At 37.8% G+C, this 18255-nt stretch overlaps 4 protein-coding genes across 5 annotated transcripts; 1 reads left to right on the forward strand and 3 right to left on the reverse strand.

The window, feature by feature from the left end:
• Positions 1-106: 106 nt before the first annotated feature.
• Positions 107-2403, reverse strand: pth1a (parathyroid hormone 1a). Of its 2 annotated transcripts, XR_001776706.1 has the most exons (3): positions 1295-2403; positions 959-1056; positions 752-838 (listed from the first exon to the last, which is right to left on the reverse strand). XR_001776706.1 is itself a non-coding variant. In XM_017305344.1 (2 exons), exons 1-2 carry the CDS (start codon positions 1087-1089, stop codon positions 595-597), a joined length of 375 nt encoding a protein of 124 aa, XP_017160833.1. In that variant the 5' UTR covers positions 1090-2403; the 3' UTR covers positions 107-594. The 2 variants fall into 2 exon arrangements, 1 of the variants encoding a protein (XP_017160833.1); XM_017305344.1 differs by having other exon boundaries at positions 107-838; positions 959-2403.
• A 7347-nt stretch (positions 2404-9750) lies between these two features.
• LOC103466263 (THO complex subunit 2-like) lies at positions 9751-13477 on the forward strand. The gene is made up of 3 exons (XM_008411735.1): positions 9751-9806; positions 10506-11811; positions 12966-13477. The coding sequence occupies exons 2-3, from the start codon at positions 10510-10512 to the stop codon at positions 13110-13112; spliced, it is 1449 nt and encodes a 482-aa protein (XP_008409957.1). The 5' UTR covers positions 9751-9806; positions 10506-10509; the 3' UTR covers positions 13113-13477.
• Positions 13478-13527: 50 nt separating this feature from the next.
• LOC103466265 (phosphatidylinositol N-acetylglucosaminyltransferase subunit Y) lies at positions 13528-14094 on the reverse strand. Its single transcript, XM_008411738.2, has one exon. It carries the CDS (start codon positions 14000-14002, stop codon positions 13790-13792), a length of 213 nt encoding a protein of 70 aa, XP_008409960.1. The 5' UTR covers positions 14003-14094; the 3' UTR covers positions 13528-13789.
• On the reverse strand, positions 14002-16050 carry pyurf (PIGY upstream open reading frame). Its single transcript, XM_008411737.2, has 2 exons — positions 15770-16050; positions 14002-14237 (listed from the first exon to the last, which is right to left on the reverse strand). Exons 1-2 carry the CDS (start codon positions 15970-15972, stop codon positions 14096-14098), a joined length of 345 nt encoding a protein of 114 aa, XP_008409959.1. The 5' UTR covers positions 15973-16050; the 3' UTR covers positions 14002-14095.
• Positions 16051-18255: the final 2205 nt, after the last annotated feature.

An 18255-nucleotide genomic window follows, 5' to 3' on the forward strand; every position in this document is an offset into this window, starting at 1 on the left:
CTCTCCCATATCACTATAGACTCCCATATCACTATAGACTCATCTTTTAAACACAACATTGTGCTTTACAATGGCATTGTTATAGTATATAAAAGTACAAAAATCATTTTATTTTTTAAGTACAGCTTATCAGGCTACAGAGGGCTAACTATGTTTAAGCCCAATCAAACATTTAGTAGGCAACATGCACAAAAACAACAGACTACACATTTAACCTTAGTAAACCCAACATTAGGGCTTTGTCTGAGCAAAATATACAAAAAAACAACAAAAAGACAAAACCAAAAAAAAAAAAAACATAATTGGTCCAGTTCAGACTAACTCCTTCATGTTTGTTTTATAAAACAAGTCGTTCAATAAAAGTGCAGCTATAACGGAAGATCTGCCTAAAAGAGGCACTGTCTCATAAATAAAAAATAAAGTAAAAATAAATAAAGTTGAATAAATAAGCAAAAAAAAATAACTGATAAAAAAAACCTAAAAAAACAAGATATAAACTCAAAAGCAGAATATAACTGTTAAAATCTAAGATGTTGGAAATGTTATGTGAATGCAAACAAATTAAAAAAAGATATAGAAGAAAAAAAAAAATCATCACTGCTTTGATTTGAGGAGGTTCTCCAGAAAGTCCAAAGCTTCCTTTATCTCCTCTGGTGTCAGCTCGGCCAACTCATCAGGATGTAATCTTCTCTTCCAGCCCTCCGTGTCTCCACTGCTGGCCCGGCCCGCAGCATTGTGGATGTCCTGGATCCTGGTTTGCAGCCACTCGCGGCGCTCCTGCACCTGCTGGTGGTGTCTCAGGTTGTGCATGAGCTGCACTTCGCTCACTGTCCTTTTACTGCAGAATCATCAGAATAGCAGCATTAACATTCCAGTAATAGTCTGTCACTGCGCAAAAAAGGTTTTATACTATTTTTAATCATGTGGGTCAAAATTTTTAACTAACCGGCTCAATTACCTGAGAGGACGCCCTTGGCAGTAAATGGAAAGGTGCACAACACAGAAGAACACGACGAGAATTTTAACGTCCACGTTTTGCATGTTGACCTTTACAACCTGTTGAAACAAATAAGACTTTTTCAAAATCATGCTTTCCACTACATTTTGCTTAATTGAGAACACTTAAAGGCAAGTTCCCTCTTGAATAAGTGAGGAAATTAGAATTAGCTTCCATTGTATATCACATACTGAAATACAAAGCATTATTGTTCTTAGATACAAAAGAGTAACCCTGCTGAATTTGAGGCATTTGGCCTCCACTTGATTCGGGACTGACAGGTTGAAATGAACATACCTGTGGTGGAGTTGCCTCCTTCTCCTCAGTGTGATGAAAGATAAAATATGGTGCTATGGTCTCTTAAGCGAGCCAGTCTGGTTTGGTGGTTAGCTCCTATTAGTTATGATAAGCACTGGACTCCACGGGCTCCTTTTATAGCCCCGGTGTCCAGTTGTTGATGAGCCGCTTTCATTATTGCTGTTGATGTCATACCTCCAGCTTTTAGAGGGGGGCAGGACACAAACGACAACACCTCCTCTTCTCTGCTGTCATATGGCATCAAGTGAATGGCTTTGAACCTGAATGCTTTCAAACATTGGTGACTGGGAAAAAAAAAAAAAAACATGTCCAAACAGAGAATCTGAGAATTTTACAGGAAGCTTTATGTTAAGCTACTATAAAGTTTCTTAAAAGCCCAGAAAACCACAATAAATGTTAATTACTTTAACAAAAGCAGCCATAGAATGATTGGAGGTTTCTTTTGTTTGAGTTTTGGACTAAACTTTTCCACCTATCCTAAACTGTGTGTTTAGAACTTCTTCCCACATTTTTCCTCCCTTGGATTTTTTCCCCCTCCATCTCTGAGAACTCCCCATACCAATTGGTCCACATGTGATGTGACCTTTTTTGTCCCACTCCAAGCATGCCTAACAACAATAGAGGCAACATTCAGATGGATTTATGACTCTCATTGACTATTAGAGAGTTTCCCCGGTTACATAGACACTAAACTCAAGAATTAACATTGTTTTAATGAGTTTGCCTCTCAAAAAAAAAGAGCTTTTATACCAACTTGACGTCAGAGGAAACGTCTTGAATCCAAGGTTAAGAGGGAGTTTGGGAGATGTGTTGTCGGTCGACGCTGCTGTCGTCACTGTCGTAGGCATGACTGATGGGCTTGTGTACATGAGTGTCATTCAGGGCCGTTGAACATCAGGTTTTCATAGGTTAACATTGATTTATACATTTTACCTTATTGCAACAGTTGCTGAAAAGGTTAGAGGAATGTCTCAAATTCCAGTTGGGATACGTTGCAGTGCAGATGCGATATGTCCCAGTTGAAAGCTGCTGCGAGAAAGTGAGCTTAAGCTTACAGGCAGTCATAAATTCTGTCTTCGGCGACCAAAAGTATCTGCAACAGATATGGTCCCTGAAAAACCTCAGTCTGAACATTAGTCAATCAGTCAGTCTGGGGTTACATGAAGAGCCAGAGAACTTCGAAAGCTCAGAGACACCAACGACCCTGAAGTTATTAAGAATGCTTGAAAGAATATACCTTGAAAAACTGATTGTTTGATTGATTGATCGTTTTCTTTACTTTATTTTTTTTAGCTTATGTGGATTAATCCCACAAAAATACACTATGTCCTTCAGATGTTCGGTGGATAAATTTACCTCACAATGTGTCTTTTCATCTTTAAACCATCAACACCCCTCCTTATCAAACTGGAATGATCATCAATCTAGCAAACATCCCCATTCCTCACTTCGTCTCTGTCATATAATCATCTGGGTTAAGCCCATCCGTACCTCTTCAGCTTTCAGGCAGGTTTCCCCCTCAAAGGTCATTGATCTGCAGCAGCAAATAGCTCGCACTGAAAAGAAGCCCCAAGCTTCTTATTTTGGTCGCATACATTACATATTACATAACCATGATGGCTTGAGTTTTCTAAATATAGCAGGAGCAGGGTATGGCTAGGTTTATGTCCTGCGAGCTTTGAAATCTGAGGTGATTCCAAACCAAAAAGGGTGAAAAACGTCAATTAGACATTCCCTCTAGTGGTTCTAGAGTGTTTGATCTAATTACAGCGACTACTAGGAAAGTAAAAGTCTTGCTCTAAAATACCAAACCAGTGTTTTTTCAGAAGCCTCAGAGTGAGTTCTGCAAACACTCTTGCATTACTGCCATCCAAACATATTGGCATTTATCATCCAGTAGTCAAGCGTTCGCATAATTGCCTTGTGACTGAACAGCAGATAAAATTGTTTACATACCAGGGTGGCACGATTTGTGGTGATCGGCACAACCCCTAAAAGCCTCCTCTTGCTTTTCTGTGATACTATTACTGACAACACGGGTCACAGCTTGTTGAGAGCTCATCTGCCAAAGACATTAACCTCTAGCCTTTGCTTACGTCCTGCAGCTTGTCGTTCTTATTACCTCATGCTCCCTCAATGTGCAGGGGGTTCACCTGCGGCAAGCAAAAGCAGCGAGATGGATGGGATGTCTTAAGAAGACAGTAATCCCATATTGACATCCAAAGAAGTCCCAGCAGCCTCATCCTGCCTGGTGACAAGTTACAAGCATGAATTAACAAGGAGACATAATGTGAGATGACTGAAACTGTAGTGCAAAGTGGGGCTGTCAACGTGGTGATTCCCTGCTCACATGCTGGGAAGCACCCGGACGTCCCGACATCCACAGCTGCTCCAGTTCAGGTACACCAGAAGGGAAAAGCCTCTCAGCAAGACTCAAGAATAGTTGGTGGGCAGTAAAGAAGGGAAGTGCTATTTTCAGGTTACGCGTTGAGTTTTTGAAAATATTTGGCCCCATGTTTGGGATGAGTAACTTCAGCAGTTCATCCCAAATCAGATGGAAGAAAGTATGAGAACGAGAACAGCAACAGATATATCTTCAAAGTCTCCTGCAAAAATGTATATGCGTACCTAGTGCCACTTTTTACATTTTATCTCACTAACTAGTCATCTTTTCTGCATAATGAAGGTCTATAATAACCCTTACTCATTTATCTATCAACAAAAAATTATTTTGCAATATATGTTGCCGTCATTTAACTGCTCCGTTCTAATTACGACCAATAACTTCAAAAGTTTCTTTTGAGGATTTATGTGATAGATCAGCAGAAGGTGTTTCATATATGTGATACATGGTTTTACTTTTTTTTTTAGATAATCAGAAATTTTACAAAGAAAAATATGAAAACTTTTTTTGCAATACAGGAATAATTATGTTGCATCTCTACAGAACACAAAGACATGTTGCATCTGATGTAAAAAACACAATTTAATGAGCGTAACCCCCGTGACTCTCACACTCAGCTCCATCAGACTAGTGACAGCAGCAATTCGCAAACACCTGGTGGAAGTGGGTATCCACTGAGCTCATTATATGAGCTACTTGTCAGTGCAACACTGGTGAAAACCTTATTAAAGGCTTAACTGAGAAACGTTGTGAAGGCAGAGTGACAGAAAGAGCAGGAGCTTCATAAAGAGATGGAGGTCCAATTTTAAGGTGTTAAATTATGGAGTCGAATTTCTTTTAAATCACGTCTTACACAGCGTTTGCATAAAAAGTCATGGCCTTTACTTGTTACACTCTACTGTTGTCAGTGTACTCAGTCGTTTTCGATATTTGTTCTGCTTAGGACATTGATACTAGCAGTTGACAGCTATCATAGTAAAGATTCCTCCAACAATTTTGTAATGACAAATGATGGTTGTGTTCAGACATGAGCAGAGCTGTTGAGAAGAAAATCTGCAGACATGTTCAGAGAAAACAGAAAATAATTGCTGCTGCCCAAAGTTCTGCACAGTCTCACCTAAAACACATCTTTGATTATGTTTTAAATGCAGAGATGCCAAAGTCTAGCCCTAAAGAGCCACTATCCTGCAACTTTTATCCTGTTCTTATACATCTGAATGAAAATGCTGAGTCCCCCTCATCAGTCATTCAGCTCTAGAGAAGCCTAACAAAGCCTTTATTTGATTCAGGTATGTTGGAAAAGGGAATGCATCTAAAAGTTGGAGGAAAGTAGCTCTCATGGACTTAATGTGGGCACACTAATATGCCCACACACACACACACACACACACATATATATATATATATATATATATAAAATATCAATAAAAGAAATATGACCTTCGAATTGCTCTGTTAAACGGAAAATTCAACTTCTATTAAAAAAAGGAAAGTCCTTAGCACTTTCGTTAAAAATGTATTTTTTCATACAAATTAATAACTTCAGTCATTTAAATACATTGTTCTTTTTTTTTTTTTTTTACATTTTACTATAATGGATTACAGTGACACTTTTGTAGATGGTTGTTGACATTAATTATACTGTAAGCAGAGGAGTAACAGTGACTGATGTGATGACGTTCACATGCAGTTCATCAACCCTGTCTGACCCTTCTTCCCGTAACTGCAGACTGCCCCCTGAGGCAATACAATATAATTTTACTGCTACCAGCCAGGCACCACCACACCACTCTGCTAGAGTCATATTTCTTTTTTAAACAACAGAACTGGTGCTACTGCAGGCAGTATTTTTTAAAAAAGAAGAAGATTTGCAGTAAGATGACAACATTGCATTTGAAAGAAAGTTTAACAGGAAACTAACGGCCTGTTAAACACACATACTGCACTGCATTCAGTTCTCTGTCTAAAACCGATAGTTCAAACCAATAAAAGTCAGAAAAGTTTGGTATTTGACAAAAATGCATTTGACAGTGATTACTGCAGCCTACATAAAAAAAATAAAAAATCCTAGGAGCAATTAATTCATGGGAAAAGTTGTGTCAAGGAAATTATTTATTCAAAATGTGGCTCAATATATGTGAACCTCATTTTTCAGCTTTCATTTGCAAAGAAAGAAGAGGGTGTTTAAGCACAGTCGATCGGAGAGGATTATTTCCAGGTTTATGCCATCGGCATGGCAACAGAAACCTCCCCACAGGCAAAATTACAAGATCCCAAACATAAATGTGGGAGCATAATGAGCCCATTAAGCTGGAGGATTATAAGATTTTTTAAATCATATTTCCAACAACAAAATTGCACTACTAGAGGTCCAAGGGGCTAATTTTAGATGATCAAGAACCACACAGCTGCTTTCAGTGCAAATCATTTTAGCAATTATTGTAATGCCTCTTTTCTTCTTTCATCCTATAATTAACTGACAGGGAGAGAAAGGGAAAGAAACCAAGTCATATATCAATCACACAGCAGCCAACTCAGAGTTATTTGTGGTCATTTGAAGGTTCACTACTGTAACTTTAAATCAAAAATAGACGATATGTTTTTCACTGCAGTTTGGCTTGACATTATGAAAGTCCACGGATGACGAATAGTGATGTTGGTTCATACATTTTCATTAAATTTAAGCATTAAATCTAACAGGAATCTATCAGAAAAAAGGAGCTTGGTTTGGCAGTATTTACAGTCTCTACATTGTAAAAGCTCTCCAAGTATTTATGATTGGTAGCATAATGTTGCCGTCATGTTGTTTGACATTCGTTTGTTGGACTGATGTCTAAGGGAAATGTCTTTTGGTGTAGTGGTCCAAAAGTTTGAGTGTAGTTTCATGAGACAGTAACATGTTCTCACGAGGTTATGGGAGATTTTACTCAAGCCAGGATGTTATTATTAATAATTTTTTTATTTTTTGGAATGAAAAGATTTCTCTCTTTCAACTACCAACAAATATAAGAGGATGTGAAGAACAGAACCAACACTAAAAAGAAATCCTTACAGCTCCCACAGAGTTGCTGTCAGCTTCGTGGCCAGCTATTCTTGTCTTCTCTTGTTGTAGAAATGTTTATGTAAAATCACCATCATCCCATGTTTTATTTGTTGACATCATTTCGGTGTATTTTATTTTTGGTAGGAGGTAATGGGATTCTTGTAACTTTTGCAACTATTCCACAAACTAAAGCGTTATCTGAAAGACACAAATATGCCAATGCCAGAAAAACTTTGCAAGAACTACTGGACATGATTTAAGGTTCTTCAGTTTCACACTAATTGATGGCAGGCATGAAAAGAACAATATTTTCATTTATCCATATTTTGGGACGAAGCTGGCAATGTTAGTTAAAGGATAGTTGAGATTGTTCAACAAAATGTGGTTGATTAAGTGAATTAAGTCATCCTAGGATTAAACTAAATAAGAAAAATGTACCCAAAGTGTTTTACCCATGGAGAAAATGTCAAACTTCTTCAGATGAATTCCCAGTCAAGGCAGGTAAGTCCGCAGAATCAACCTTCCCGCTGCAGAAAAATAAGAAAGGGGCTTGAGAATGGTGCAAATCTGCAAGTCATAATGTGCAATTCAACACCTCAGGCAAGAGACAAACGAGTTTATACAAAAATTGACATCAATCTAATGCATCTATTCGGTCTCTCTTTACACATCAGCGAGGCTGAATATGTCTGAGAGCTTGCAATGACCCAGACATTTAAATGTGTCCTATTTTCAGTTTTCGATAGACTCAACAAATGTGGTATTTTCTCACTTTTATGGCTTTGCAGTTTCTGTATCCTTTTATGCCTATGTAAAAAAAAGTGTCAGTGTCTTGAAGTTCAATAAAATGATACCACAATAAATTTAATAAGTAAAGTAATTTGATTTCATCATGTTTTGAGAGTCTGCCTCTCTCTATCTGAAGCCAACTGTTCTCAGCTGAGGAGGAGTTCAGGTGTCTTGTTCACAAATGATGGTTGAAAGGAGAGGAAGATGGATCGACAGATTGAAGTCTTGTCTATAACGCTCACTCTTTTCCGGATTGTTGTGGTGGAGAAAGAACAAAAAACTTTCAGTTTCCTGCTCTGTCTGTGTTCAGACGTTAGGGTTGGAGTCAGGTTCTTTTGGATGTGTGGAACATGACCAAAAGAATGAGATAGTTTTCTCTCCTTGATCTGTTTCCCTAGCAACCCAGTCTCAGAAAAAGTCAGAAAATAAGTGATGGAGGAGAAAATCCAGGTCTCGTAGCATGCTGCTTTAAAATTGATTGTAAGTGTTGATTTTGAAAACGCAGTGTTTACTGAGATGGTCCTTGTTATAAAAGTTATGAAATAATTGGGTTAGATGATTGAAAAAAACATTTACATGTATGCACGTGCCACCACTAATGTCAAATCCCGGTCGAAGCTTGCATAGTTTGTATTTTGTCTCTGCATGCCTAGGTTCTCTCTGGGCACTCCAGTTTCTTTGCACAGTTCAAAACCATGCACGTAACACTGTAATTAATCACTCTAAATTGCTGTGCAGAGCGTGATCTTCAGAGTGTATGCATTCTTGTTTATCCTACGTATCTTTGTGTTACAGTGTTTTGGACTGGTGACAGGTCCAGGGAGACTCTATGTCTCGCCCATAGACAGCTGGGCGAGACCCCTCCACTGTAAATGTGCAATAGGTAGGTTATACTAAATGAAAGGATGTAACTTAGTAATTTAAAGTTAAATTTCATTATTCACAACCATGGCCTTAGACAGAACAACAAAAAGAAGCTTTTGAAAATGATTTAGGTAAAGATTTTGAACTGAAAAGCAAGTTTTCTACGAAGTTCGACTTTTTGGATGAGATTAGCAGCCTATTGGTTTACAAACCAATCAGTGGGCTTGAACAAAATCACTAAAAACAGGCCGTTGTGTTGTCTAAAATATTTTTTAGCCCACTCAGGATCACCCCCAGGCAGTCTCTGTCAGAGAAAGTTTCAAGCTTTAACTGAGTTGCAGAGAAAGTGTGAGTCACAGCATAGCAGCGAGTGTGATCATATAGAGTAGGAGGAGCGGAGGTGGACGGTTTATTTGGATTATTCACGCAATTGATCAGAAATAATGTACGAATGCAAAAAGCAAATTACAAATTCTTGTTTTTTTATGCTAAGACTCTTTTGTTAGCAGATTGGGTAAGATAAGAATAAGTCCGAATATTATTGAAAAGTCAGTTTATTTCAGGAACTATATCTCTATAGTTCCTGGTATTTTCCAAACTTTGTTTCTCTTTATCATGATGATTTTATGTTTTTTCAGTAACAAAAACATAACATAAATTTAGAATATTACAACAAACCTATAAATTTTATAGTACAAAAAATATGGTTTCAATGAAAAGTATGTTGAAGGGTTATTTTAATGAGGCGCCTTTAATGTGAAAAGTGAGCCTAATCCAAAAGCATTTATTGAATATGACTGTGTGTGTACATATTAGTGAATTTCTTCAGATGCATTTGATTCCGAATCCTGTTCATGTAAACTGAAAATGCACATAGTAAGCGCCCATGGCGACATCTAGTGGTCCAAACTATTTTTACAACATAATTGAAAAGATTAGCTTCCTTCAGGGGAAATTAAACATTGACTAAAGACTCACACTCATGAGTAAAGCGATTTTTTAACATAACTCAAATTAAATTTTCTCAAATATTAGTTAAATAAAACTTACTGCTAAATTTAGATTTAAAAAGTGAAAATGCAAATAGTTAGACACCAGCTTTACGTGGTGTACTTGAAAGCACCACGAACAGAGGCTGCGGCCTCTTTGAGGTGAAATCGTTGACTGGGCCACTGAAACTTCTCTTCGAAGGTAGTTATAATATCAAAAAGCGTTTCATATCGTTTTTACCTAAATTTCAACCCGTATGAAGCATATAATTTGGCAAAAATAAGCACCGTGTGGTAAAAAAAAAAAAAAAAAAAAAAAAAAAAAGAGAGAGAGAGAGAGAGAGAGAGAGAGAGACATACTGTTGAGTTCCTAAAGACGCCAAGTCTCGTTGGCTTCAGCCGGTGAGTTTGCTAAATCCTTTTTATCTCATCCTAGTACCAGCAATTTTCTCGTAAGTAAAGTAAAATATACAGGAGACAGTTGAATTACCAGCTTGGAAAAACAAAAAATAGGGAGCTAAATGTAAAAGAAACTGTGTAAAAAATATTCCTTTTTTTTTTTTTTTTACAATTTTGTTTGTGATTGGTAATTCTCTGGACCGCGGCAATTTTAAGTTGTTACTTTTTAATGTGCAACAGTTCGCAGTTAGCTTATTACAATAGTTCCGTCTTAGCAGTATTTTTATGTGGAACATTTTTTGAGATGTTGCAATATTGAATATTTCATTGAAGTGCTTACGAAGCACTAGCTTCTGTATCAGGCTAAGCTAATATCCTAAATACGGAATATTCTAATAAACATAAAGCCTACAATGATAATTTTCTGAGCAGTTACTGTTTAACAAGTTGCAGGAATAAAGTGTCTGATTTTTAAAGATTCGTGTGGAACATTTCCCGGATGTTCTTGTTCACTCAATTTCATCTTAGTATTTGTAACATGTTTCACCTTTTAGCATGCATTGTGTCTTAAAATCTTTTCAATTGTAAAAACAATTGGAATATAACAAATCTTTTGAAAGCTTTCAAAAAGCACTGAAATTTTGGTAACCTCTCTGGATAAAGTTATACCTGCGTTTGTCTTTTTCTGTCTTTTTGTCTAAGAGCCATGAGTGACGATGAGGCTGCAGACTTCTTCAAAGGACTTTGGTCCTCACCATTGAAAAGTAAACCAAAGAAAGACTACAAGAAGAACAAAAAAACTGCAAAACATAAAAAGCGCAGCCCCACAAAGACAAAGGAGAGTGTCCAGAAGAAAAATAAAAACTCCAAATTCAAAGAAGCCATAATGGCAAAGAAGAAAAAGAAAAAAGAAAAGAAGGAGGAAAAAGATAGGGACAAGAAGAAAGGGAAGGAAAAAAAGAAAAACAAATTAGCGTTGAATCTTGATGATTTGAAACTCTTCGAGGGTGGTAAAAAGCTTGCCACTTGCCAAAACGAGATGCTAAACTCTTTATCTGAAAAATCTGTGAAAGAAACTAAGAAAAAGAAGACGGTGGCGTTTGGATTACCCTCCTACATACGTGTCAAACGTCCAATATTCACCTCTTCGTCACCAAAAGAAACGGAAGCCGCGAGAAAGGGCGAGAGCTGCTCTCAGGTGATGAGAAAAAGCCAGATTAAACCACATGACAATGACTTTCAGTACAACAGTGATGACATAAACAGCCAGGACCTGTTCATCACCCAGAAGACGTTCAGAGCAAGAAGCCCGGAAACTTCTGGCAGCGAATCCAGTGAGGGAATTATTTCTGCATCCCCTCAGCAAGACAAGAACCGGCACTCCGCTGTGGGAGAGAGAAAACAATGTAATGAAACATCAGATAAAGGACAGGACAGAGCAATACATCTGTGTGTGCGGGAAACAAAAACAGACGGGGAGGAAGAAATCGATCAGCTTCATAAACACTCGAGCCAAGCTGGAGAGAAAGCAGCGCCTGAACATGAGAAGCACAATCCTTTCTTGGATGATCCGATGATTATAAACCCAACCCCGGACGGTGCGTTGATCAAACGATGCTGCTCAGATCGTCTGGACATTGGTGAGCCGCCCCCGTGTCCTACTTTAGCAAACACTTCAACTCAGACAGAAAACTTCTTCACCGCCGAGCTCTCCTCCTACGTCAGCTTCTGCCAGAAAAACAGAGCCACTTCGGAATCTCAGAACATGAAACCTTTGGATCTTCGCTTGCCGCAGAGAGCGAGGGGAGAGCAACGGAAGACACTTGAGGTCTACGAAAAACACAAAGCAAAAAAAAGTCTTGAGCAGAATGCAGCAGTGGCTAAGAAGGAACCCTCGTGTGAAAATACTCCGAGCCCTCAGTCAGAAGCTGAAACCAAGTCGGCCAACACCACCACCTCCAGTGAGGACGACCACCACTGGCACGCTGCGAAGAAAGATGTGAGCCAGGTGACACCACTCAAACTCAGGCATTTACAATCATATCTTTGAAAATATGCAAATAATTTATTTGTATTTTGTGTTACAGTAAAAAAAAAAAAAAAATTGATTTGTGCAAACTAGTTCACAGGTTGGCTGTAAAACCTAAATTCTCTATACGTTAGGCAAAATTTTAGTTGATCTTATATGACACTACAAATGTGTGCAAAATAATTGATTTGTGTGATACCTACTAATGCCAATAGCATACAGATTTGGTGAACAGACTCTTCTTAAGAGCCTTGAATCCAACTTGGGGCTTTTCGTAATTTATTTGAGCCATTAATTTTCCAGCATTGAATAATTACCCAACTTTTACTTTAAAAACAAACACAAAGTTCATGCGCTTGAATTTATTTATTTTTTTTATCCAGACAAGGCCACATTTTACATACAAACATATCAAATGAACAACCTTTTGCTATAATTCTGGGCTCAGTGTTTGATTGGTGGAGTCAATTGAAACCAGCTTTGATCTGAGTGTGGGATCATTGTACTCTTGGGACACCCATTCGAAGGGAAGTGGAAGAAACATACATGGAGCATCAATGTTGTTTTCTGCACCAATACCACTAACGTGTGAACAACAACTATGTGTGAGCGATGAGGTCGAAAAGGTTCACATTGGCTGCTCCAAACTTCTTGTTATAGTTTCAAGGTAGATGGTAGAAACCTTGATCACAAACACTCATCAAATTCTAATTGGATTTAGAAAGTTAACATTATTCTTCTGGAAATGTTTTTCAGTGACATTCTGGTTCATCAATATGCACCTTTAGATACATATATTGCTACCTTTTGTTTCATAGATTTTACTTGGGTAAGGAGCTTTATTTTACTAGACTAGCAAAAAATACCTCTTTCACAAACAAACTCGAGAGATATTTCAATAATTTTTAATTACTACATACATTTTAAATGCACAATTTATAGAATTTGTGTTTCCCCTTTATGGATGCAGGGAAAATCAGTCATTTCTGTCCTCATCTAGACTTGGAAAAATACTCTTGAGCAGTTTCCACGCTTTCCATACTGTTTTTCGCAGTTAGATATCTTACTATTATGTTAACACAAAAACAGTCGGTGATGGTTGTGCCACTGCTGATCTTTTTCTCTGACTTCAGGTCGGAGTGGTTCAGCTGAGACTCAACAAGCCCTTCTTCTTCAAGACGAAGGGAGAGGGGCAGTCGCCTCGTCCGTATTCGCCGCTGATGAAACTCGCTCAGGGAAGAGATGTTGAATCCAAGAAGTGCCATTCAGGAAGAAAATGAATAAGTTTGAGCTCATCTCATTTTTGTAGCTAGAGGGCTTAGACCATCTGGATTTCCCTCAGCATGTTTGTGACATGAGTTTAAGAGCCATTGTTGTCACTAATAATTTAGCGGGTGCTATTGTTTTAACTTGCACTAAGTTGTTAAAAATAAGTTGCCTTTTGCAGATCCAACCATAAGCTTTGTATGAATTTCTAGTTCATTCTGTCAATGTTACATTTTCTACAGTTTTGTTACAAGCTTTGAAGTTTAAAAAATTCTCTAACGCCAATTTTTATATTTGACAAAACTTGCATCAAACTGTAGTTCGTGGATTTATGTAAGGAAATTGCCTTTTATCTATTAAAGTTAATTTATTGAAAATATAGTGTGGTTCACTTCCTTTCACTATAAAAACAGGCTGCACATTTCTCAAGAGGATTCAGCACTGAGATTTATTTGTTTAATCTCTGTAGAAACAGAAGCTTTAGGTTGTATACACAGACATTTGACATTTACACTGAGACTAGTGTAGGTACAGAAAAAAAATCCAGAATACCTCCATCTTGGCAGATTTCTAACAGCTCTGCGTTGTTTGAAAAATATGTATCAAGCATGAACTCAAGAAGCTGAAAAATCCCAAGTTACGTCAGAAAATATATAAATTTTTTTGGATGAGAACATTTAAGGATAATAGTCTAGTTGTGCCTGAAGAGCTTGATCCCCATCCAGCTCCAAAGGTGGAAGAAGACGTAGACTGGGATGGTGACCGGCAGCAGCAGGCTGTAGAAACACAGACTGTTGCTGCTGGTGCAGCCCTGAGGGAAGTTCTCATCCACAGCGGCAGAGAAGAACAAACCACACAGAGACACAATGGGAACCAGTCCCACCATCATGGACAGGGAGAACATTCTGCCAGTTCAACAATAACCCACTGCTGGATTCAAATTACTAGGTCAGTCAGAGGATAGATGTATGTTAGAGTTCGGTCCAACAAAGGTATTCTACTCTGCAGGTGTCTTTGGAGTTTGAGTGTCTTTCTGTAACAGCCTGGCCTCCTGCGGGATCATGTTTGGAATGCCGTCAACGATGGGATAAGCGATGCCGAGCTCCTCGTTGATCAGCTCATTGGTGTTGGCGTCGTACCTGGAGATAGAGAAGATGGATTATTCTGCCATGACCACCTGCTAGTATACACAAGCGAGAAGCTTTTTATTAATGCATTCTAAAATAATACTTTGATTTTATTTCCTTATCAATTTGCTTATTTCCTGGTGTGAAAAAATACTACAAAATGACTTAAGAAAACATAACTTGTGTGCTTGTAAACTTATACAGTGAGACATGGGATCTAGACATTTCAGCGCGTTGCCATTTTATACTGTAGCAGTCTGGGTTCAGATTACAAAAAGGCAAATTCTAAGGTCTTTTTTCTTTTTAAGCTTGAAAGCTAATTGGTAAGAAGCCAGATGAGCTATAGTATCATTGAGTTTTCACAAACTAAATACACAACAAATCACCATTACTGCCTACTGGAAAATTTGCAAATAACATACAAGTCACCTTTCTAAGTTGTTTTAAGTTTTCAGGTTGAACCCTATTCAGGATTGTGGAAAAAAAAGTGCTTTACAGTGGCTCTTTGAGTTATAAATTTAGTACAGGTTAATTAATTAAAAACATGGATTTTCTATAAGCTGTCCTTAATGTAGAATACATTTTTTACATGTCCAAGTATTGCAATTTTGTGTCTTGTAGGTTGGTAGGTAGCATTAGTAGTACGGCTGTAGTGATACAATAATCTCACGATACAATACACAATATTCTGCTCACGATGCGATATACATTGTGATATTCAGCTAACAATATAATTCAATACACTTTTGCGATTTTCTGAAAGATTTTAGAGGGACAGAGTGATTTTGGTGACATTTTGTGAATGTTAAAGAGTTGGACTGAATTAATTTAACTGAAAACTGATTAAAAACACCAACTACACAATACCTGGCTCTGGTTGGACATGGACACAGACTTAAAGTTAACAGCTGGACAAAATGAATCAAAGAAGTGGTGAGAAAACATATTTCTTTTAATTGAAACAGTACAAACAGTAGCTTACATGCATTTGTAAAGTAAATAAAGTGCACCAAGTACCCTGCTCTGAATAGTTTGATACCTTTTTAACCATGACACTTAACATATGAAGGAATCTCTAAGCCTGATGACCTAATCACTCTCCCCGCGAAGCAAGCAGTGACTGAGCAAGGTGACAGTTGGATGTTACGATACTTGCAGATGAATATTGATTTTTTTTTCTAGGAAAGAATATCGATATATATCGCAAAATTGATATCACACAGCCCTAATTAGTAGGTAGCACACCTGTGAGAAAAAGAAAGGAATTGACAAAACGTTTTTTGAGAGCAGATTATAGATAAGACTCTGACTGAGGTGGTTTCAGGATAAAATTTGTTTATCTATAGTCAAATTCAGGTTAGCATTTTATTTTGGGAACTAAGATTATAGTTTGTGCAGGGCCGTTAAAAGCAGCGGAATAGTCCTTTAATGAAGTCGGATGCCGACGTCAGCGCCGTCCTGTTAAATTAGTCTCACTGTTTCAATCTCAAATGTACCTTTGTGCCCCTGACACCCTTCAAAGAGAAACCCAGTCAACCGTTTACCTCAGTGGCTTCTTGGACAGCGGACAGACCAGTACTTCCAGCAGGGAGGAGTCGAAAGGAAGCTGCACCTCGTCCTTCACCTCGGCGAAGCTCCTCACCGACACACGGCAGGCTGTCAGCGTCTGTATGGACGAAGCGCGATTCACATAACGGTGAACACGACCTGTTTCTGTCACCAACCTGCTCAGAACATTCTTCAACATGACCAAAACACTACGCTGAGCAGGCTCCTCTTCAGCAAGTAGCGTTGGTTTTAGTGTAACTGGAATACAAGTCCGACTAGCAACATATAAACGGTTCTATAAGGTTCCGCTGAAAGACTGTTCTAATTAAAACACAATAAATGCGACTAAATAAATGTTGCTGTATAAATGTATGCGTGCAATTTAATTTACAATGTTACAAACGACTACACAGGTAGTTATGTTAAACTTAATTTTTAGTATTCGTCGTTTTTACATTTTACCACATGATGGTAGTGTTTCTCTTTCATTTGATGTATTTGGACCCATTTTCTCTGTTAAACAACTGTCTAGAGTTGGGCCATGATTATTTTTAAAGCATTTGACTTACACAAATGACATTTAATGACAGTTCCCTTTTTATTAATAAATGTAATTTCTTATGAAATATCTGCAACTCACAACACATAATTACATTTTGTTTTATTATAATGAAAAATTACACAGGTCACATCTGTTGTTTGGAAGAAACTATTGTAGAACAAAGTTTGTGGACTTTTACAACAGCTGACATTTGTATCCTAGTTTTATTGAAGCCCCACAGACCTTGTGAAATGATTTCCCAGCAGGTAAAATCTATACAGTATTAAATATTGTCAGTAACTCTGCTGCCAGTAGCAGCAGCAGCAGAATGCGTTTTCCGAGCCATACGACGGAAGATATTGCTCTGAGACTTTCCTGGAAGGGCTCCAACTTGTTTTAAAACAGCTTCCAGCTGTAATATATCCTGCCACTCGTTACATGACAGACCTGCTAATACACTCTCTTTTTTCTTTTTCCAGTCACCATGGGATGTCTTGAAAATGCTGTTGAAGAACTGTACACTTTTACTCTATCTTTTTTGTTGGGTGGGGACCCGTTTACTCATGAGAAATCCTTCCTCTCTGACAGATCTGTGGAACACTGCGGTACAGATAACACCAAACACATTCAATATAACTCCTGGTACAAATAAGTCAGAATTTCCCATTTCAATAAACAAAACAGTAAAAAAATAAAATAAAATAAAAAAAAACTTGTAAAGAAAATTCTGAAAGCAATATTTCCTATGTTGGTCCATGAGTCCTCTAAATAAATAAAATCAATCATACAATACTTCACTTTTTTATTTTAGCTACTGAAGCTACATACATCTTTAGAGTTTCTAATATTCAAAAAGGGATTTTACAATTGGATGAAGAAATTTAGTATAAAAACTTAAAACATGTTTTAAAACATGGATGAATTTTGTTGAAGATTTCAGAAGCAAGGCAAATTGGATCATAAATTATGGGCGTGTCTCTACCAGTTTGGCACATCCAAAGACTCAAACCCTTGTTCATTGTTCTTTGCAAAATCACTAGAGCTCGGTCAGACTGAGCAGCATGCAACCATTGCATGGTCTTGCATGATCATTGCAGAGTCATTGTTTGGCCTCTTGTTTGCAGGAGGCCAGACAGTTCTGTTTTGCTCTCGTCTGACTAAAACAACTTCCTCGATATGTTTGCCTTATCCTCTTGATGGCTTGCAGGATTGCCTGTGGTTTTCCTTCAACAATGTCTTTGCTCTTGTTGCTCTTCCTTTAAGTCTGGATGTTGTGTAGAGGATGACCGGTAGCCATCCTTCAGAGGGCAATTGGTTACAGTATGCATGTCATGCTTTTCATGTAAAATCAGGGTTTAAAACTTCAGTTGTTTTGAAGGAGTGTTTAATCCCCAGGTGTTTACATGGAGAAAAAATATAACTGAATAAGATAAGATAAGATAAGATAACTGTATTGATCCCAGAATTGGAGGATTATTACTGAGTTTGTGAGGTTAAAGAGAGTCTATGTGGAGCAAAAGTTTTGAAATCACTCCTCAGATCTTCATGTTCTACTTCCAAGTTGCAAGACTTTCTTCCAATCTTTTAAAGTGGTGTCGATCAATATCACTGCAGTCTAGAACATCTCTGTAGAGGATGAACAGATTCTGAAATGAGAAAAAAAAGATCAGCAAAAACCTGAGACCAGAGATGCTTCTTATGTGTCAAGTTTTCTGGTCTGCCCAAGCCTCCTCAGCTTCTGCCCAAACTTGAAAAGGCTTGCTCCCATCAAAGAGACGCCGGAACAACTCATCTCAGTGACATGTTTTTTATTTCTCTTCTCTTTTGTCTTTAGATCACATACAGGACCACCATGATTTTATATTAAGTGGTCACAGTAGACAGAGTCACCAAGCAGGTTGAAAACCTACAAACAAATGACAAAATTAATTACAAATTCCA

The sequence above is a fragment of the Poecilia reticulata genome, linkage group LG6 (assembly GCF_000633615.1).
Source record: "Poecilia reticulata strain Guanapo linkage group LG6, Guppy_female_1.0+MT, whole genome shotgun sequence".
Lineage (NCBI taxonomy): Eukaryota > Metazoa > Chordata > Actinopteri > Cyprinodontiformes > Poeciliidae > Poecilia > Poecilia reticulata.